At 48.3% G+C, this 21470-nt stretch overlaps 2 protein-coding genes across 5 annotated transcripts in view; one reads left to right on the top strand and one right to left on the bottom strand.

Moving 5' to 3' along the window:
• Positions 1 to 3940: 3940 nt before the first annotated feature.
• sox11b (SRY-box transcription factor 11b) lies at positions 3941 to 4972 on the top strand (the record flags this gene model as incomplete). The annotated part of the gene is made up of 1 exon (XM_079215679.1): positions 3941 to 4972. One exon carries the CDS (start codon positions 3941 to 3943, stop codon positions 4970 to 4972), a length of 1032 nt encoding a protein of 343 aa, XP_079071805.1.
• A 2199-nt stretch (positions 4973 to 7171) lies between these two features.
• Positions 7172 to 21470, bottom strand: part of kidins220b (kinase D-interacting substrate 220b) — a gene marked incomplete at its 5' end in the record, with an annotated part of 21355 nt that continues 7056 nt past the window's right edge. The window contains 16 exons of one of the 4 annotated variants that reach the window (XM_079216292.1): positions 7172 to 9814; positions 13875 to 14093; positions 14571 to 14669; positions 15006 to 15143; positions 15423 to 15452; positions 16728 to 16844; positions 18412 to 18647; positions 18735 to 18913; positions 19116 to 19278; positions 19353 to 19497; positions 19660 to 19748; positions 19844 to 20078; positions 20335 to 20475; positions 20703 to 20992; positions 21168 to 21319; positions 21445 to 21470. The exon at positions 21445 to 21470 is cut by the window's right edge and continues 140 nt beyond it. In XM_079216292.1, the coding sequence (XP_079072418.1) occupies positions 8576 to 9814; positions 13875 to 14093; positions 14571 to 14669; positions 15006 to 15143; positions 15423 to 15452; positions 16728 to 16844; positions 18412 to 18647; positions 18735 to 18913; positions 19116 to 19278; positions 19353 to 19497; positions 19660 to 19748; positions 19844 to 20078; positions 20335 to 20475; positions 20703 to 20992; positions 21168 to 21319; positions 21445 to 21470 (3498 nt within the window). In that variant the 3' untranslated portion in view covers positions 7172 to 8575. Of the gene's footprint in view, positions 9815 to 13874; positions 14094 to 14570; positions 14670 to 15005; positions 15162 to 15422; positions 15453 to 16727; positions 16845 to 18411; positions 18648 to 18734; positions 18914 to 19115; positions 19279 to 19352; positions 19498 to 19659; positions 19749 to 19843; positions 20079 to 20334; positions 20476 to 20702; positions 20993 to 21167; positions 21320 to 21444 lie in introns of all 4 variants that reach the window. The other 3 variants (XM_079216293.1, XM_079216294.1, XM_079216295.1) reach the window with 3 other exon arrangements.

A 21470-nucleotide genomic window follows, 5' to 3' on the forward strand; every position in this document is an offset into this window, starting at 1 on the left:
TTTCTTAGGAGAATATCTGTGTGTTCACAATTATTGGGCAACTATTAGTGTGCAGACAATTCAAAATACTAATTTTCAAATTAAATAAACTGTAAATAACATTTACATAAAGTGCAAATTAAAATATAGCCTTGATGATATGCTTCAGCAGTTCATGTTTGCAGAACCAGAAGTTGCTCTTCATATCTGTGACAGCTGGCTTTCACTGCACATTTGGAGTTGCCCGTCAGTGACACGACAGACCTTTTCTGCATCTGGAGTACATTTTCCGTTATCTGGAAAAATCCAATCGGCTTTCCCACAAGCGTTGGATGTTTGGTCTCTAGATACAGCTTTAGCTTTGAAGCCTTCAGTGCTGCGTTAGCTAGCGAGGCTAGAGTTAGCCCTCACTCCAGCTGTGTTAGCCCTCACTCCACACACCTCCGTTCACAAAGCCCTGCTTCGTGAAGTCGGGATTATACTTGCACAAACATTTAGATGTTTAAGGGGGGGGGGGGGTTCGGCAGCACTTTCGTCTTAATTTTTTCGTTTTAAATACTTCTCTATAACTTTCGCTACAGGCAAGCTAGCTGCTGGCTGAGTTTCTTCTTCTGCATATTAGAGCTTGTTAAACAACTGAATGACACATTACCGCCACCAAGTGGTGGGATGCTGTATTGTAACTGAGCGTCTCATGGACAACAGTAATATCTCTGCTGTCTTCAATTGATAACCTATGCGGTCACGCGGCCCACAGGTAAAAAACTGAACGTTTTTGGCGGCCCTCTAGGTGGCGCGATGGTTAAGAATCACTGACCTAGAGGACTAGAAGACATGAGACCTCAAGGATCTTCGAAGACTTGAGACTTCAAGGCACCTAGAGGACGTGAGACCACGAGGATGTGAGATCTTAAGGATCCTAGAGGACATGAGACCTCAATGATCCTCAAGGACTTGAGACCTCAAGGCAGCTAGAGGATGTGAGACCATGAGGACGTGAGTCCTCAAGGATCCTCGAGGACTTTTGAGACCTCAAGGATCCTTGAAGGACCTAAAGAGTCCACCAGAGAACATCTTCTGTCCCAGGTAGTGACGGCTCATCGTCCCGCTGTGTTTGAGGGTGGGGGTGTTGATTAGCAGCTCTTCGCTAATCCCCCCCCCGACCCCCTCCCGACCCCCATTTAACATGTGTAAGGAAACGGGGCAGCTCGGGTGTGCAGTTGGGGGGTGCAGAGCGGCACTTCTAACGGGTTCTAACGCTACAACCAGCAGGTAAAGCCTAGTTCATGGTTCTCCGTCGCAGTCGTTGAGCATTCGAAGTTCTGCGTCGAGGGAACGCGTTACCGCCATGCCGCCAGGGGTGTGGCTGTGTGGTTTCAGGGGTTATATAGGGGCCGAATCCTTATTCTTCCGGTCACAGTAAACAGTAAACAATGGCGTCCAAGTTGGAGCGGCTGCATTTGGAGTTGGAGCTCATCAATATTGAAGAGCAAATGCTTATATTGCAAATGTTGTAGCGCAGGCGACAGAGAAGACGTTTGCGGAGGTGGTCTGTACGACCACTAAACCGGTCGAGGCTGGGAAAAAGCAACTGCCGGAAATTACGTTCTGAGCGGACCAATCACAGCGCTTACGGTCCGCGTCGACGCGACGCGTAGTTAGGATTTTTTGGAGGTGCGCGTCAGGCTACGGCGTAGGGGTCGTAGCTACGCCGTCGACCTGACGGAGAACCATAGATTAGGTTTAACTGATGAAGCATTGTTTCCTCACAGCCAGAACGTCCTGAAGAGTCTTTCTGTAATAAAGTAAGAGGAAGAGTGATAATATTTATAATATACGTGAACGAGAATACAATAATAATACATAATACATCCTCTAGGATCGATAACATGGTGTCTTTTAAATATAGGAAACGTTTACTTTTAAATATGCATCTTGAAGCGAAACATTTTCAGAATACACAGAATACATGAGTTTCTGTTTGTTGGATCATATTGCACTGACGTCCGGAACAACAACAGGAAACCAAAAGGTCTCTCATGACAAAATAATCTACACTTTGGCGTTCATTATTATATCATATATCCAGTAAAACAGCACTTTTTAGTCGAATGTTCTGCAAATGACTATAAAGCAGATGTACAAAATAGAAATGTGATATAATATGACATAAGATAATGTGATATAATATAATATTTATAAAATACATAATAATGTGATATGATATATAAAATAAAAATAATATGATTATAATATAATATCTATGAAATGAAATAAAGCAGATTGAGAGAGATCTCTAATATAAAATGAAGAAAAAAATTAGATATTTAAAGACTCGGCGTGCCTCAAAGCTCTGTATCGGTCCCGTTGAATTTTCTACTGTTCTGTCTTTAATGAGCTGGAAATGCGTGTACTTACTTATTTATTGATTTTTATCCTTGAACCAGGAGATTATCTGATGTATAAATGTAGATTCAATATAATTGATTATTAATAATATTTTGATCAGCCGTCACCTCTGCAGCAGCAGCAGCTCGACCCTTGACCCCTGACCCCGGTTAGCTCAGAAAACAACAGCCAAATTCCTGAGTAACGGCTCAGCTCATCTATGTAAATGGACACACACACACACACACACACACACACACACACACACAATCAATAGTCATGTAAAAATCTACCCATTTTACTGCTAGAGAAGCCTTTCTGAACGTTAGAACTATTTCTTGCCATATCCCTCCGCCTGCTCCCTCCGGCTCATGTCTCCTCAGCTGTTCATCCTCCGGCTTGGTTTCATCTGACTGTTGGTTCTTTATATATTTATATTCATTACATTTCATTTTTTATATTATTCATATGTTTCATGTTCTTCATGTGATTATATTTATATGTTTCATGTTCTTTATATATTTATATTCATATATTTCATGCTTTTCATATATTCATATGTTTCATGTTCTTCTTTCTGTCCTCAACGTTATTAAATTAAGTATAAGATAAAGTGCTCAGAAAAACAGACAACGTTAATGTAAGTGTATGTTAAAGTGACACGTGTTTAAGTAAAAAAGTGTATGTTAAGTGGCATGAGTGTTTAAATATGAAGTGTGCAGGGGTGTGACCGGTAAGAAGAAAAAACTGTTAGTGTGGAGTGAGGTCTTGGTCCTGATGGACCTCAGCCTCCTGCCAGAGGGAAGGGACTCAAACAGTTTGTGTCCAGGGAGAGAGGGGTCAGCTACAATCTTCCTAGCTCGCTTCAGAGTCCTGGAAGCGAACAAGTCCTGGAGGGATGGCAGATTACACCCAATCACCCTCTCAGCAGAGCAGATGAGCAAGTCTGCTAACATAGAAAAATGTCATAGACATGAAAAAAATATAATATAGAAATATAAACATTAGAACATAAAGTAAAAGATACATTATGATGATGATATGGTTAAACATAGTTAAAGTATAACAGAATACTGTGTCCATACAGGCTGCATTTGACTGAAAAAACATGGAGGAAGTAAGAAGCTTCCAGCTTCAACGTGTTTACTTTGATCCAGAGTCTTTGTAAGTATTGATCCTGTAAGATAATTGATAATAATACCACTAAACACCAATAAAAATCCTTTAATAAATATCGATCCTTTCACTGATTTATCAACTGAAAGTAACGGCCGCGCGGCCGTGAGCGGACACGCGCGGGGGGAGGGCATGAGAGTTGTGATTGGCTGAGAGCGCTGTGGAGGCGGGAAGGTTTTATTTTGGAGAAGAAGAGCGGTGATTGGTTGAGCGCTCTGTGGAGGTGGGGAGGCTTGTCGGAGAAGGAGAGCGGTGATTGGCTGAGCGCGGTTACGTCACGCGCTTGATCAGCCGGGGAGGCAGCCGCCGGGTCGCGGTTTGAACAGAGCGAGGCGGCGGAGAGACGCCGAGCAGGACGAAGTCTCCTCGCGGTCCATTTGAATCGTTCTCCGGACCAATGGTCCAGCAGACGCCGCATGGCGGGGCGGGGACCTGCGAGCTGCAGGCGGCCCCGCCGCGACCCGCCTGGTGCCAGACTGCCTCGGGCCACATCAAGAGACCCATGAACGCCTTCATGGTGTGGTCCAAAGGGGAGCGCAGGAAGATCATGGAGCAGGCCCCCGACATGCACAACGCGGAGATCTCCAAGCGGCTCGGGAAGCGCTGGAAGATGCTGCAGGACGCCGAGAAGGTGCCGTTCATCCGGGAGGCGGAGCGGCTGCGGCTCCAGCACATGGCGGACTACCCGGACTACAAGTACAGGCCCAAGAAGAAACCCAAGGCGGATGGGTGCCCGTCCCCCGCGGGGAACCCGGCCGCCCGGTCCCCGGAGAAGGCGTCCGCGAGGCCGCTGCAGAAAGCCCCGCAGAAGAGGGGCTGCAGACTGAAGCCCTGCCGGCCGGCGGTCGGCGCAGTCGCCCACGACCCCCGATACCGGTACCTGCTGGGCCCCGGCTGCAGGACCAGCAAGCTCACTAAACGGGAGTTCGCCGAGGAGGAGGAGGAAGAGGAGGACGACGATGATGATGATGATGAAGATGAAGACGACTCTGAAGAGGAGGAGCCGGTGGGTTTGAGTCAGAACTCCGGGGAACCGGAGGGAACCGGGCGGCTCTTCTACAGCTTTAAGAACATCACCCGGCAGACCGGGACCCCGTTCTACCCGGTCTCGCCCGCGTCCTCGTCCCGGTCCTCGTCCTCCTGTTGCGGGGACGGGGACCGGGACGAGGGGGGCGACTTCACCCTGAGCCTGCTGGCCGGCCTCCACGCCTCCTCTTCCGCCTCCTCAGAGCCCTGGAGCTCGTGGTCCAGCTCGGCCCCGGGGAACCTGAGCCTGTCCCTGGTGGACCAGGACCTGGACTCGTGCAGCAGCGAGGGCAGCCTCGGGTCCCATTTCGACTTCCCGGATTATTGCACCCCGGAGCTCAGCGAGATGATCGCGGGCAGCTGGCTGGAGGCCAACTGCTCGGACCTGGTGTTCACGTCTTGATCCAGCACGACCCGGGGCATCGGTACCGGGTTCAGGAGGGGAGGTGGGCTTCCCCGCACCCGGAGCAGGTCCTGGAGCACCAAAGCCAGTATGGGACTGGGGTGACAGGGGGTTCAGCGCACGGGGAGCCGGCCTGGACCCGGACTGTGGAACTTCTGAAAAAAGAATGATGTGAAACCACCTCAACAGGGTTTTTATGGATTTAGTTTTCTGTGGCTCGGGTCTGAACCAGAACTATGCATTCTAATGAACTCTGATATCAGGATGTAACTCCCAGGACCCATTCATGGGACTCCTTTGAGTCTCCACACGTTTATCCTCCTCTTTATTTCCCACATGGATTGCCAGGTTTGAAGGAGCGAGACTGAACACTAGTTTGATGTTTACAGAACCTAACAGACCTCATCTCTCTTGTTACTGGCAATATTAAGAAGTTAAACTATTTTCTTAGTCAAAGGGACGTTATGATTTTGTAGCATGTGAGGGTTCAAATCCCAGCCGGCCTGCCTTCCCATAATGCCTTACTGTTGTTTTAAATGTGTCCAGACAGGAAGTGGTTTGTTTGGGAGGACTGGGACCAGGTCCAGGGACCAGTACATGTGGTGTAAAATATAAGAAAAAGTTTAGGACTTGATGTATATTCTGTGAGAGAAACTGGATTTTCTTTTTTTATAACATTAATGGCACATATTTGTTTGCTCATTATTTTTGTGCAATATAAAAGAAGCGAAAAGACAAAGGAGCGTCTGTCTCTCTGTAGCAGAAGAACCTTCGTAAACTTCATGTCTGAATAAACCAGCTGGAATGGAGTCCACGGTTTGGTGTTGATCTCTTAACCCTCCAACACTGATGTTATAAATAGTCATAGACCCGCTATGATGTACCTGATAAATATACTTCTCATCAAACTATATTAAAATACAACAATGCAAGGCAAGTTAAAGTACTCTTCTTTTATTTTGCCCTATAGAACTTATAATATAAAAACAGGTATCATGGGGGAACCTTGAAAAAAGGCTCAAAATCGGGTGAAAGATTAGGGAATCATCAATAAAACTATATAACTATAAACATATAAATAATGGAGCTGTGAACCTCTTCAATTGTAAAACCAATCAAATGTTTTACCCTCATCACTAACGTCTGGTATATTTTACCTGAACACGTTAAGAAACCAGGGATGGAGCAGAGAGACACGACCACCTTCAATAAGACACACCTACCTTCACTAAGAGATGCCCATCTTCAATAAGACACGCCTAACTTCAATTAAACACGTCTACCTCCAATAAGACACGCTTACTGCATATATTATATATATATATATATATATATATATATATATATATATATATATATATATATATATATATTATATCATGTGTATAATTTATTTTGATCCAAATCAACTTCCTGTACGCAGGAAACGTTTTAATTTGCTTCTACACTAACCTGTTAGCAGTGTATGCTAACCTGTTAGCAGCGTAAGCTGACCTGTTAGCAGTGTACGCTGACCTGTTAGTTCTTCACACTACAAGAAGCTAAGCTCTGGGGTCAAAGGTCAGGCCGACGTGAGCAGAGTACCTGAACAGGTAGAGAACAGAGTACCAGGTTGCAGTTATATTTCTTCATCTCCCCTGAACGTGAACTCTCAGCTGATCTGTGGCGCCACCTGCTGGAGGCGTCATGACAAATACTCAGTATACAAGTACTCAGTGTACAAATACTCAGTGTACTAGTACTCAGTGTACAAATACTCAGTGACTCAGTGTACAAATACTCAGTGTACAAGTACTCACTTACAATGTTCTGTATTCAGAATGTTCTTGCAGTAAAACTACAGCAGGGTTTTGTACTAAACTAAAGTGTTAGTCTTTAATATTTATATTTTCACAAAGTAAATACTGAATGAGTTTCAGAAGCTCGACCGGAAGTGAAGTCATGACTTCATTTTTAATAAACACTATCTATATATATATATATATATATATATATATATATATATATATATATATATATAATTAATTAATTTATATTTATATATATATATATAAATTGTAACTTTTAACTTAAAACTTCAAGTACTCTTTGCTGATGATGCATTGAGGTACCTTTACCTCAGTAAAACTTGTGAATACTTCTTAACCTCGACATTTGAAGCCGATCAATATAAGAGTCAAAGAGTCAAAGAATCAACATCCAGATTTTATTTATTTGAGTTCACAACAGATTCACTTGATGAAGAACACTGACAGACGAACAGATCTCAGGTCTGTTCATTAAGTTATTCATGATAGCAAATGAACTTATTGATCCGTTAGTTGATCAGTTTTTACGTTGAACTGTATTTACTTTAATAACTTTTAATTGAATTAATCTGTTAAATATTAATCATCTTTGAATTAATTCATTTTGTATTTAAATCAACTAAAGATTATTTTCTTGATCAATCAATCGTTTGATCTATAAACGATTTTTTTCAATATTTTAGATTCAATTTCTTGCTTTCGATCCAAACTTCAGAATAAAAGCCTCTGATTTTATTCTTTTGGCTCAAAGTCAGAATGAAATACGAAATCTTAATTATTCTTCATGAGACTCACAATAAACAAACGTTAATATTCACTCATTTCATCTTCTGTTGAGTTTATAGTTTCACTTCTTTAACTTCGTTTCACCAGAGTTAATCTGGACGGTTCACCACAACAACAACAACAACCATAACATGCATAGCTTCAACAGAACTTCCCGTTCTTCTACTGAGACGAGCTGAATGACAGGGCGGACTAATGTAAACCACCGGTCCACCAGGAGACACTCCTCTTCCTCCTCCTCTTCCTCCTCCTCACATTTAAACACTGTTTTAACGACTCATCAGCAGCTTGTAGGTTCTAATATCTATTTTATATTCATGTGAAAACATCTTCAATCTACCGGATTTATTCATGTTCATCCCCAAAGATACATTTTACGAGATTATACACATTTTTACTGTTCAGAGCTTGAACGCACCGTAACGTAACCGAGTGGAACCTCCGTATGCTAGCAGCCATTTCTATTATTATTAACTAATATTCATACTGGTGTCGTGTCACTTTAAGGGAACTAATATTCATACGGGTGTCGTGTCACTTTAAGGGCACTAATATTCATAATGTGTCGTGTCACTTTAAGGGAACTAATATTAATACTGGTGTTATTTTTCAACGATACACAGCCCAAACTCTAAACATCCTGATTGGTTCAGAGGGTTGAGAGGCGGCTCCTGGTGAACCCTCAGTGCTCTCTGTACACAAGTCACGATGGGGTCACGATGGGGTCACAACGAGGTCAGGATGGGGTCAGGATGGGATCACAACGAGGTCACGATGGGGTCAGGAGGGGATCAGGATGGGATCACAACGAGGTCAGGATGAGGTCACAACAAGGTCACGATGGGGTCAAGACGAGGTCACAACAAGGTCACAATGGGGTCACGACAAGGTCACAACGGGGTCACGATGGGTCAAGACGAGGTCACGACGGGGTCACGACAAGGTCACAACGGGGTCACGAAAAGGTCACAACGGGGTCACGATGGGTCACGACGGGGTCACAACGAGGTCACAGGATGCTCTCCCGCTCCTCGCCGAAGGTGACGGTGTCGGAGGACACGGTGCAGATCTCCGGCGGGTCTCCGGGCTTCAGGCCCCTCTTCAGGTGAACCACTCGCACGTTCTCGTTGTTGGGACCCGGCCTGGTGGTGGTGGAGGAGGAGGAGGAGCTCGGGGAGAGGATGACGTCACCGGAGGAGGAGGCAGGGTTAGAGGAGGAGGCGGAGCCCCCTGGCGGCGGGCGTGGCCGGTTGCCCTGCTGGGCGTTGGCGTTGTTGTTGAGCGTGACGTTGCTCGGCGTGCGGTTCAGGTTGTAGGACCTGGAGGAGGGCCAGCTCTCCTCAGGGCTGCTGGCCAGCAGGCTGCACTGGTCCTCAGAGCAGATGGACATGCGGGCGACCGCCGGGTCCTGCAGGCCGCTGAGGCTGCTGGGAAGTCCCCGCTTCCCGCCCGGGCTCTCCTCCTCGTCCAGCTCGATGAGGTCGGCCCTCTCCAGCTGCGACAGCTCCGCCTCCTCGTCCTGCAGCGAGTGGTAGGGAGAGCTCTCGTTGGACCGCACGCCAGAGTCCGACGAGTCCTTCTTGTCCAGCGTGGCGTCTGACAGATAGTCCTTACCCTTCAGCGCCAGCGAGCCGCCGGCTGGTTTGGGGCTGACCGGCTTCTTCCCCTCCCTCAGCAGGGGGGCGTTGTCGGACTCCTCCGACTCCTCGTCGTCGCTGGTGAGCTTCTGGTAGCGCAGCCCGCCGCCGGCCTTCAGCTTCAAGTCGGCGGCGCCCTGGAACAACCCGCCTCTGTCGACCGAGGTCTTGTGGGTCAGCGGGGACCTGGAGGACCCGTGGTCCCCCTTCTCGTCCTCCTCGGTGATGGGGTCCAGGGCGTCGGCGTTGGAGGCGAAGTCAGCGATGTCCGCCGGCGGTTTGCTGCTGCTGCTGGCGCCACCGCCACCGCCGCCGCCGCCACTGCCGCCGCTGCCGCCACTGCTCCTCTTGTTGAAGGATTTGCGACCGTCCTGCTCGCCGCCGTCTTTGCTCTTGTCCTCCGACGATGACGTCATGAACTGCCCCGGCAGCGGCTGGACAGGTCTCTCACCGCCGCCGCCGCCGCCCGTCTCCACCTGCGCCATCTGGGCGATGTACTCCTGGTAGGCGCTGCGGTACTCGTCCTGCTGCCGGTCTGTCAGCCGGGCGATGTCGTTGGACGACTCCTGGGAGTTCAGGCTGGTCATGCTAGCAGTGCGGTGAGTGCCACCCTGAGGACACCACAGAAGAAGAGATTCATCTGGACTGGGAATTAAGGTAAGGTCAAATAAATGAGGTCAAATAAATAAGGTCAAATAAATAAAGTCAAAAATATAAGGTCAAATTATGGAAGCCCGTTTCCGGCAACAAAAAATACCCCCCTTTGAGAAACACATGCAACAGCTACATTAATAGCAGTGTTATTATTTGTTGAGCTAAAAGGTCAACAGTTGCGCTTGCATATCGTTTGCACTGTTAGACCGGCGAGGGGATGAAGAGACTTGTGAAGACAGTGCAGATAAAAAGAAAGGATCAGAGCCAGCGTCACTTAAGCACATGCTCACTTACTATCTCATAATTTCGACTTTATTATCGCATAATTATATTTTTTTTTTACGGAAACGGGCTTCCATGTATCAAATAAATAAGGTAAAAATAAATAAGATCAAACTAATAAGTTCAAATAAATAAGATCAAACAAAAAAGATCAAATAAATAAGATCAAACAAATATGATCAAATAAAGTAAAGTAAAAAAATAAGATAAATTAAGATGAATTTAGATCAAATAAGATGAATTAACATAAATAAAGATCAATTTATATCAAACAAAATAAGATCAATTAATATGAATTTAGATACAATAAAATAAGATACAATAAAATAACTTAAGAGAAAATAGGATAACTTAAGATAAATTAAGTTAAATAAAGATAAAATAAGATACATTTAGATAAATTAATCGCTCCTCCAATGAATCGCCACCTTAACGTGGTGGAGGAGTTTGAGTGGCTCAGTGATCCTGGGAGCTATGTTGTCCGGGGCGTCAGCCCCTGGTAGGGTCTCCCAAGGCAAACAGGTCTCGGGGGAGAGCCCAGACTAAGAGCGGTTCAAAAAACCCTGATGAATAGCAGCCCACGGACTAAAGCTACCTCGCCCGGACAAGGGAAACCGGGGCACCCTCCCGGAGCCAGACCCAGGAGGGGAGCTCGTCGGCGAGCGTCTGGTGGCCGGGCTTTCGCCCATGGGGCCCGATCGGGCTCAGCCCGAAGAAACAACATGGAGCAGCAGTCACCCCGTGGACCCACCACCCGCGGGGAGAATTATCGGGGTCGGGTGCTATGCAGACCGGGCGGCGGGCCAGGCAGGAGACCTGGGCGAGCCGATCGCCGGCAGCATAGACTAGCTCTAGGGACGTGGAACGTCACCTCGCTAGCGGGGAAAGAGCCGAAGCTGGTGCAGGAGGTGGAGTGGTACCAGCTAGATTTAGTCCATAGCTGGTCTTGTTCTCCTGGTGTGCAGCTCTGAGGAGTGGGGATACTCACGAGCCCCCGGCTGAGCGCCGCTATGTTGGAGTTTTCCCCGGAGAACGAGAGGGTCGCCTCCCTGCGCCTACGGGTTGCAGGGAGTAAAGCTCTGACTGTTGTTTGTGCTTATGCACCGAACAGCAGTTCAGAGTATCCGGCCTTCTTGGAGTCGGTGGGAAGGGTCCTGGAAAGGGCGCCGCCTGCCGACTCCATAGTTCTCCTGGGAGACTTCAACGCTCACGTGGGCAATGACAGAGAAACCTGGCGGGGCGTGATTGGGAGGAACGGCTTGCCCGATCTGAACCCGAATGGTGTTTTGTTGTTGGACTTCTGTGCTAGCCACAGTTTGTCCATAACGAACACCATGTTCGAGCATAAGGTGGCTCATAAGTGTACCTGGTACCAGAACACCTTAGGCCGGAGATCAATGATCGACTTTGTAGTCGTATCATCTGATCTGCGGCCGTATGTCTTGGACAATCGGGTGAAGAGAGGAGCAGAGCTGTCAACTGATCACCACCTGGTGATGAGTTGGATCAGATGGCGGGGGAGTCGGCTAGAAAGACCTGGCAAGCCCAAACGTGTAGTGAGGGTGAACTGGGAACGTCTGGCGGAGGATCCTGTCCGGGAGGTCTTCAACTCCCACCTCCGGAAGAACTTCTCACAAATCCCGAGGGAGGCTGGGGACATGGAACCCGAGTGGACCATGTTCAAAGCCTCTATTGTGGACGCGGCTGCTCGGAGCTGTGGCCGGAAGGTCATCGGTGCCTGTCGTGGCGGCAACCCGAGAACCCGGTGGTGGACACCGGGGGTGAGGGAAGCCGTCAAACTGAAGAAGGAGGCATTTCGGGCCTGGCTGGTCCAGGGGTCTCCTGAAGCAGCTGACGGGTACCGGCAGGCCAGAAGGGCTGCAGCTGCGATGGTCGCGGATGCTAAAACTCGGGCATGGGAGGAGTTCGGGGAGGCCATGGAGAAGGACTTTTGGTTGGCCTCAAGGAAGTTCTGGCAAACCATCCGACGGCTCAGGAAGGGAAAGCAGGGGCTACCCCAGGCTGTTCTCAGCGGGGGGAACTGCTGACCCGGACTGGGGACATCGTCGGGCGGTGGAAAGAGCACTTTGAGGAACTCCTAAACCCGGCCAACATGTCCCCCGGAGAGGGGGCAGCGCCGGAAGACTTTGGGGTGGTTTCTCCCATATCCCTGGCAGAGGTCGCTAAGGTAGTCAAAAAGCTCCTTGGTGGCAAGGCGCCAGGGGTGGATGAGATCCGCCCTGAGATGCTGAAAGCGCTGGACATTGTTGGGCTGTCTTGGTTGACACGTCTTTTCAGTGTCGCATGGGGGTCGGGAACAGTGCCCATGGACTGGCAGACTGGGGTGGTGGTTCCCATCTTCAAGAAGGGGGACCGGAGGGTGTGCTCAAACTATCGTGGCATCACACTGCTCAGCCTCCCGGGAAAAGCTTATGCCAAGGTGCTGGAAAGGAGGCTCCGACCGCCTTTTCGAACCTCAGATTCAAGATGAGCAGTGCGGATTCCATCCCGGTCGTGGAACAGTGGACCAGCTCTTTACCCTTGCAAGACTACTGGAGGGGTCCTGGGAGTTTGCCCAACCAGTCTACATGTGCTTTGTGGACTTGGAGAAGGCTTTCGACCGGGTCCCTCGGGGGTTTTTGTGGGGGTTGCTGCGGGAGTATGGGGTGCCGGACCCGTTGGCACGGGCTATCCGGTCTCTGTACGCCTGCAGTAGGAGCTGTGTCCGTATCCTCGGTAGTAAGTCAGACACGTTCCCGGTGGGTGTTGGCCTCCGCCAGGGCTGCCCTTTATCACCGGTCCTGTTCGTGACCTTCATGGACAGGATATCTAGGCGCAGCCAGGGGGCGGAGAGGATCCGGTTCGGGAGTCTCGGGATCGCCTCTCTGCTGTTCGCGGATGATGTGGTCCTGTTTGCCTCCTCGGACTGTGACCTCCAGCATTCACTGGGGCGTTTTGCAGCCGAGTGTGAAGCGGCAGGGATGAGAGTTAGCGCCTCCAAATCTGAGGCCATGGTGCTCTGCCGGAAACCCGTGGATTGCTCCCTCCAGGTGGGGACAAACTGCCTACCCCAAGCAAAGGAGTTCAAGTATCTCGGGGTCTTGTTCACGAGTGAGGGTAAGGTGGAGCGGGAGATCGACAGACGGATCGGTGCGGCTGCAGCAGTAAAACAGGCGCTGTACCGGTCCGTCCTGGTGAAGAGGGAGCTGGGCCGGAAGGCGAAGCTCTCCATTTACTGGTCAGTCTATGTTCCAACCCTCACCTATGGTCACGAACTCTGAGTCGTGACCGAAAGAACGAGATCTCGGATACAAGCGGCCGAAATGAGCTTCCTCCGCAGGGTGGCCGGGCTCACCCTTAGAGATAGGGTAAGGAACTCGGACATCAGGGGGGAGCTTGGAGTCGAGTCGCTGCTCCTTCGTGTCGAAAGGAGTCAGCTGAGGTGGTTCGGGCATCTAGTCAGGATGCCTCCTGGACGCCTCCCATTAGAGGTTTTCCAGGCACGCCCAACTGGTAGGAGACCCCGGGGAAGACCGAGGACACGCTGGAGGGATTATATCTCCCGGCTGGCCTTGGAACGCCTCGGGATCCCCCAGAATGAGCTGCAAAGTGTTGCGGGTGAGAGGGAAGCCCGGGTCGGCCTACTGATAAGCGGCTGATAATGGATGGATGGAAGATAAATTAAGATAACTTAATACAATAAGATGAGATAATATTATGATTCTAAAACTCTACCATCCACGGCATGTTCCGTCTCTGGACCTCGTCCAGTCCCACGGTGCTCAGCTCCTCAAAGCTCATGTTGAAGCTGTACATCAGGGACGCGTCGGCGCCGGTGTGGGGCGGAGCCGGCGCTCGCCGGCCGGCCTCGGTGTGACCGCCCACAACACTGCCTTGCTCACTGGCAGCTTCCTCGTGCAGCACCTGACTCTCTATGTGACGCATGTCCAGAACCTGCAGGAGACAGGTAACGTCACACCTGGACACCTGTCCAGGTGTCCAGGTGTACCTACACACTATTTGTTTTGATATGGATATTTACTGTGTGTGTGTGTGTATATGTGTATATGTGTATATATATATATATATATATATATATATATATATATATATATATATATATATATTTAATTTTTATAATAAATTATTATTTGATATTCTGATATATAATAAACTCAAAGACATGAGCTCAAAGACATGTCATATTTTTAGATTCATTGATTGATCCATAAATATAGTTATATTTTTGTTAAATATTACAAACATTTCTTTCAATAATTTTCTAACTTCAGTGAGTATATCCAGTTAAATACATTATACTCGGTGCCGGCAGCTGATCGGTTCAAACGGCGAGCCGTGATCATGTGACTATGTAACTCACCGTGACCATGTGACCGTGTGAGCATGTGAGCATGTGAGCATGTGACTCACTGTGGCTCTGAACAGCTGCCAGTCTCCAAAGTTCATGCTCATCTCCTTCTTCAGCTCGTCAATGTCACACTGAGACAGAACTCTGCCGTTCACGTTGGCCTGAAACCAGAGAACTGTTAGTGTCATGTGTCATGGTGTCATGTGTCATAATATCATGTGTTATTTATCTGAGATAAATGAAGGTCTGGTGCTTGATCTATTGAAACAATATTAAAAAGCATCAATGCAAATGGTGTCATGTGCCATGGGTCATGTGGTCATGTGTCATGGTGTAATGTGTCATGTCATTTGTCATGGTGTCATGGTGTCATGTGTCATGGTGTCATGATGTCATGTGTCATGTTGTCATGGTGTCATGATGTCATGTGTCATGTGTCATGTTGTCATGGTGTCATCGAGGACACTAGGACACCGTCACACTGAAGCGGCGCCCACCTTCCTGATGGTGGCGCCGTACTGGGCCGTCATGCTCTGGTCGATGCCGTCGATCTGCCGCACACGCTCACAGACGGCCTCTGTCGCCATGGAGCTGAGGAGGACGCACGGAGCCGCGGACGCCACGGAGGCCGGACCCTGGGAGAGATAATGAAGCTGATCATTATTATTATTAAATCAATAAACTCTTTATAATAAGAATTATATCAACTTTGTGTTTTATTCAGAAGAGTCACAGCAAATAAACTAAACCACTGCTCTACTGAGGCTACAGGCTAGTCCAGGCAAGGTGCATGCTGAGAGTTGTAGTGGGCAGAGGGAGTTAGTGTGATCAGGCAGAGAGGGAAGGAAGGAAGGAAGGAAGGAAGGAAGGAAGGAAGGAAGGAAGGAAGGAAGGAGTTAGGGAGAGTTCAATACCTGCTTCCTTTTCATAGATGAAACCTTATACTGCAGACAGACAGACAGACAGACAGACAGACAGACAGACAGACAAGGAATGAAACATCTGGAGAGCACAGATGACAGAAAAGTGGAAATGATTGCTGACAATATTGATGACTGATTTCATGTTCGGATCGTCTGAAGAAAGAAATCAACCTGTAGATTAAAGGCCCCTGAACACTACGCTGCCACAAACCACAGAAGAAGAGTCCGCCGTCATCAACGGCAGAAGAACAAAGAAGCAGAGGATGCTGGGAAGGATTTTAAATGCTAAATAAATAAATCATCCGTGATCATCAAAATCAATATTTGGAGGTTTTGAAACAAGACTTTTTTTAAATGATCAGTTTAATAATGACGGTAATCTTTAGTTAATAACTATTATTTAGTTATTATTTAATTGTCAGTGGCCTTCTATCCAAACCTGACAATTATTTTTAATAATAATAATAATAATAATAATAATAATAATAATAATGGATATTTCATTAAGTGAGAGATGGCTGTGAAAATATAAAGATTAGATATAGATTTTATTGTTATTTTAAAATCTGAATCTGATGTGAAATAAATATTGTAAATTCACTTCTGAGTTTCACATTTTATTGATTTTATTAAACATTTAAAACACTTTCCTCATTAATCAATTGATTGAGTCATTCTTAACGAGTCACTTCTAACGAGTCACTCCTAATGGGTCACTCCTAATGAGTCACTCCTAACGGGTCACTCCTAACGAGTCATTCTTACTGAGTCACTCCTAACGAGTCACTCTTACTGAGTCACTTCTAACGGGTCACTCCTATCAGGTCATTCTTACTGAGTCACTCCTAATGGGTCACTTCTAACAAGTCACTCTTACTGAGTCACTCCTAACGGGTCACCCCTAATGAGTCATTCTTACTGAGTCACTATAAAACAAGTCACTCTTACTAAGTCACTCTTACTGAGTCACTTTTACTGAGTCGCTTTTGCTGAGTAATTCCTAACGAGTCACTCCTAATGGGTCACTCCTAACAAGTCATTCTTACTGAGTCACTACTAACGAGTCACTCTTACTAAGTCACTCTTACTGAGTCACTTTTACTGAGTCGCTTTTGCTGAGTAATTCCTAAGGAGTCACTCCTAACGAGTCATTCTTAACGAGCCATTCCTAACGAGTCACTCTTACTGAGTCACTTCTAACGAATCACTCTTACTGAGTCATTCCTAACAAGTCATTCTTAACGAGTCACTCCTACTGGGTCACTCTGGGTCCTGGAGAGAGGGCGTGGTACTCACAGCGGTGCCATCCCGGCCGAAGGAGAGTTTGGGTGGAGGACGTGGGTGGAGGTGTGATGGACAGGTGGAGGCCATGAGAGGGCGAGGCAGCTGGTAAAGGTGATGGGGGAAATATGGCTGAGGGGCGGGGGGGGCAGAAATAATAATCAAAATAATTCAATAACAAACAACAACAAGAAGGAAGCAAATAAAAAAACTGTAAAGCAGAGCATATCAGCTGGCTTTATGCCCCGCCTGTTACGGTGTTGGGTTGTTGATTGTTTATTCCCTTCACCTGTCCTCAGCCACTCCCCTGCCTCCCGTGTGTGTGTGTGTGTGTGTGTGTGTGTGTGTGGGTCCTGATTGTTCATGCCCTACACCTGTGTTTCCCCTCTCTTATATATACTCCCCTGCCAGATTGTCTTCGTATACCCGTATGTGAGCCTTAGTAGTGTCTGTTTCCAGAATACGTTTTGTTCCCCTTGTGTTTTTACTTTGCAGTTTACCAGGCATTCAATAATTAGGACGCATTAACAAAGCGTGTTGAGAATATTCCAACATTTTTGCAACGTTGTTGGTGTGAACGCAGCTTAACACCGCCCAAGCTGCAAGACACAAGCGTCGCAAATATATCAGACAAGTTAAATGCGTCGGTGTTGGGAAAATGTATCGACAAATTTTAAGTGCTTCATCACCCAAATCAATCAGATTATATTTATTTAAAAGTAGTATACGAATACATATATACTCATGAGGATATATGTACTGTATGCGCGTATGAATCATGTACTATATATGTGTATATACATGTATGTGTAGATTACCATATAACTAGGAGTTTGAATATGTGTATGGGCGGATCAGTATGTATGTATTATTCATAATCAGAAATTCAATCAATTGAAGCAGTGAAAATAAATTGTGTATGATTCTCTGTATTCTCATCATGAATCCACCTTAATCATGTTCTACAATAATGATATGTATGGTGTACTAATAACACTGTCATATAATTATGAGAGCTTTCAACACATCCATAAGTTTCATGCAGCGCGGCATGCAGCGGGCAATAGTCTACAGAGTGAGACGGGCAATGGGCCTGTGGTGATCAATGTACGCGGCTCGAGAAGCTCTCGTAAATAAATGATTCCTTGCCGGCAGAAGCTATAGCGCCGCGTACAGGAAGCCATCCTGATGTGAGAACAGATCTTGGCAATCTGGAAGAACTCTCTCCCTATAAAACTAATATCGCTCCTTCATCAATGAGGAAGGGAGCTGCCTTTTTTGTCCGGTGGGAGTGGCCAGCTTATCCAGTGAATTTCAGTAAGCCTGCCCAGGAGCAGGTTTACATCTTTGGCTGTGTTGCTATGGTGATTTATCTCAGCTTGCTTTGAAGAACCGAAAAGCATCTTATCCTGAAAATTAGCCCGCTAACTCAGTAAGCCAGGTACGAGAAATAGGGCTGGTGTGATTGAGATTCACCTGACTAAGTGAGTGAAACAAATGAAAACACAAATCAAATGAAAGAAACTCAAATGATAGGAGGTGAACAGGAAACTGTGACATCACGGCTTTATTTCCCAATCAACCAATCAGGTGAGGCGACGGCAAGGCGGGGACCCTGTTTTGGACTTTTACAGAACCTGAAAGCTGTTTCCTGTCACTGTGAGTGACATCAGCAGGTGTGGGCGGAGCCTGGACTCACCCTGTTGTAGAAGGGGTGCTGCGGTCCGGCCATGCCGCTGTAGTAGCTGCTGTGAGGCGTCGGGGAGGCCCCGCCCCCCGCCGGCGGGTACAAGGGGCCGCCGAAGGTGGCGGAGGGAGAGCACGCCGATGACACCTGGCTGTACATGGAGGTGGGGCGGGGCTGGGCCTCCTGCAGGGGGGCGGGAGGGTACGTGACACCGCCCACACTCATCTGCTCCCGGGCAGCACGAACATCTGGATCAGAGAGAGAGAAAACATCTGGATCAGAGAGAAAACATCTGCATCAGTAGTACTACAGTAGTACTACAGTAGTAGAAGTACCTGCTATGATCTCCCTCAGCTTGGGGTCCAGGTTCACGGTGCAGGGCAGGAAGGTGCGGATGTCCCTGGCAGTGAGAACAGGCGTCCTGGAGGACACGAACACCTCCAAGCTGCGAGCGTCTCCGTCGATCTCCAGCAGAGGCTCCACGTCTTTGGTGGTCGGGATGTTCTTGGACACTCTGAGGAGGAGGAGGAGGAGGAAGAAGAAGAAGAAGAAGAAGAAGAAGAAGAAGAAGAAGAAGAAGAAGAAGAAGAAGAAGAAGAAGAAGAAGAAGAAGAAGAAGAAGAAGAAGAAGAAGAAGAAGAAGAAGTCTTTACTGCTGAGGGCGGGCACGTCTCTCCAGGGGAATCGTACACGGGGAGGGATGGGTGACCTCTGACCTCTCGTATATGGTCTTGAGTGTGGCCTGGTCCGGGACCCCGTCGGTCTCCTCCAGGTACAGGATGAGCCAGGAGGTCCTGTAGGGCCACTGCTCCGTCAGGTTGATCCAGGACGCCAGGCGGTCCCAGTTAAAGCTGATCTGATTGGCTCTCAGCAGACGACCTGCAGGTTCAAATATATATGTTTGTATATGTATACTTGTGTATACGTATACCTGTACTCATATACACAAGTACCTGTGACGGACACGATGTTGAGCAGCCTCCTCATGGTCTGAGGGCTGATGTCGCTGAACCAGTCCTCCGTCACCATCAGCTTCGTCAGGTCGAACGACATCTGACGAGTCACGGAGCGCTGGACCTGCCGCCTGCGGTACGTGTCCTGGAGAAAGGTCACATGACATCACACACCTGGAGACAGGTCACATGACATCACACACACACACACACACACACACACCTGGAGACAGGTCGCATGACATCACACACACACCTGGAGACAGGTCATATGACATCACACACGCGCACACACACACACACTTACCCGGCGGTTCAGCGTTGTTTTGCTGCCAAACTTGGTTAATTCTCCCAAACTGTGCTGAGACAATTTCCTGTCTAACTCCTCATGCCAACCTGCAGACAGACAGGCAGAGAGAGTGAGACAGACAGAGAGACACACAGACACACAGACAGAATGACAGACAGACAGACAGACAGACAGAGGCTACCGTCGGCGGCATCCCCATTAGCTGGCGCGGCGGCGGCAGCCATCTTGCGGGCGCTGGACAGGCCTCGGCTGTTCAGGAACACCGGCAGGTGCACAATGTTCCTCATGTAGTCGTGGCCGTTGATGTTGGAGTCCCGCAACACGCTGCTCAGGTTCTGGTTGATGGCCTTGATGATGATGTGGGGGTCGCTGGCAAAGACCGAGATGAAGGGGCCCTTGGAGAACAAGACCCGGACCTGCAGGGACAGGACCACGTGAGACCAAGACCAAGAAGAAGAGGAGGAGGAGGTAGGGAGGAAGAGGAAGAGAAAGAAGAGGAGGAGAAAGAGGAAGAAGAGGGGGAGGAAGAAGCGGAAGAGGAGGAGGAGGTAGGGAGGAAGAGGAGGAGAAAGAAGAGGAGGAGAAAGAGGAAGAAGAGGGGGAGGAAGAAGCGGAAGAGGAGGAGGAAGAAAGGAAGTAGAAAAGGAGGAGGAAGAGCAGCAGCAACCTCACCGTGTCCAGCATCTGTAGCACCTTGTCCTGCTCACATGAGTCCAGCCCATCAATTACCACAGTGAGTCTGGTCTGATGCTGTGTGAAGCCGTCGATGGTCTTCGTCATCTTCGCCATGAGCTCCACCTCCGTCTTCAGCACCTGAGGGTGCATGTTTATATATTTATAACACCTGAGGGTGCATGTTTACACACTTATAACACCTGAGGGTGCATGTTTACACACTTATAACACCTGAGGGTGCATGTTTACATAACATAACACATATATATATATATATATATATATATACATATGCCAATCAGCAGCTGCAGCATGCTGATTGGCATAGCTGAGCTTTCCCCGTGACTGGCCCTTTAAGGCCCCACCTTCATGAAGCCCTCGCTCTTCAGCTTGTGCATCCTGTTGGCGGCGCCATGGAGCCGCTTTCTCTGGGAGTTCAGCACCGAGTCCGTGACCCGCCACCAGGTCCGGCAGTTCAGCAGCAGAGCCAGACCAAGCACGCCGCCCACGGCCACCAGCACGCCGTTCACCGCGCGGCTCTCCCCGTCCAGCCGGAACACCGCTAGCAGCGCCAAGCCGGTCAGCAGGCAGGCCAGCACCACCACGAAGACCAGGAAGGAGGGCACGCAGCAAGACCTCTTCCACTTCCTGCTGCCTGCTGCACCACAAAAGAAGAAGAAGAAGAATAAGAATAAGAATAAGAAGAAGAAGAAGAAGAAGAAGAAGAAGAAGAAGAAGAAGAAGAAGAAGAGTGAGGGAGGGTGTGTGTGTGTGTGTGTGTCTGTCTCTGTGTGTGTCTCTGTGTGTCTCTGTGTCTCTGTATGCGTCACCTTGCGTGTCCTCCGTCTTGAACACTCTGAACAGACGGGTAGCCAGGAAGCCAAACTCTCTCTCGCAGGCGTCCGACAGCGTGGCGATCATCTCGGCCATCGACGTTTCGCCACCGACGCTCGATAGCCGGTTGTAGTCGGTGAACAGGAACCTGAGGGGCATGCGGTGACATCATCAGCGTGACATCACTTCCTCGACGACAGACAGTCCGTATTACGTTGGTGTGTTCTGTGCCCCCTGAAGGCGTCTTCCAGGCGGCAGCAGGGAGCGTGTTACCTGACAGGCAGCGCTCTGGTGCTCTG

This window comes from Taurulus bubalis, assembly GCF_910589615.1.
Source record: "Taurulus bubalis genome assembly, chromosome: 3".
Lineage (NCBI taxonomy): Eukaryota > Metazoa > Chordata > Actinopteri > Perciformes > Cottidae > Taurulus > Taurulus bubalis.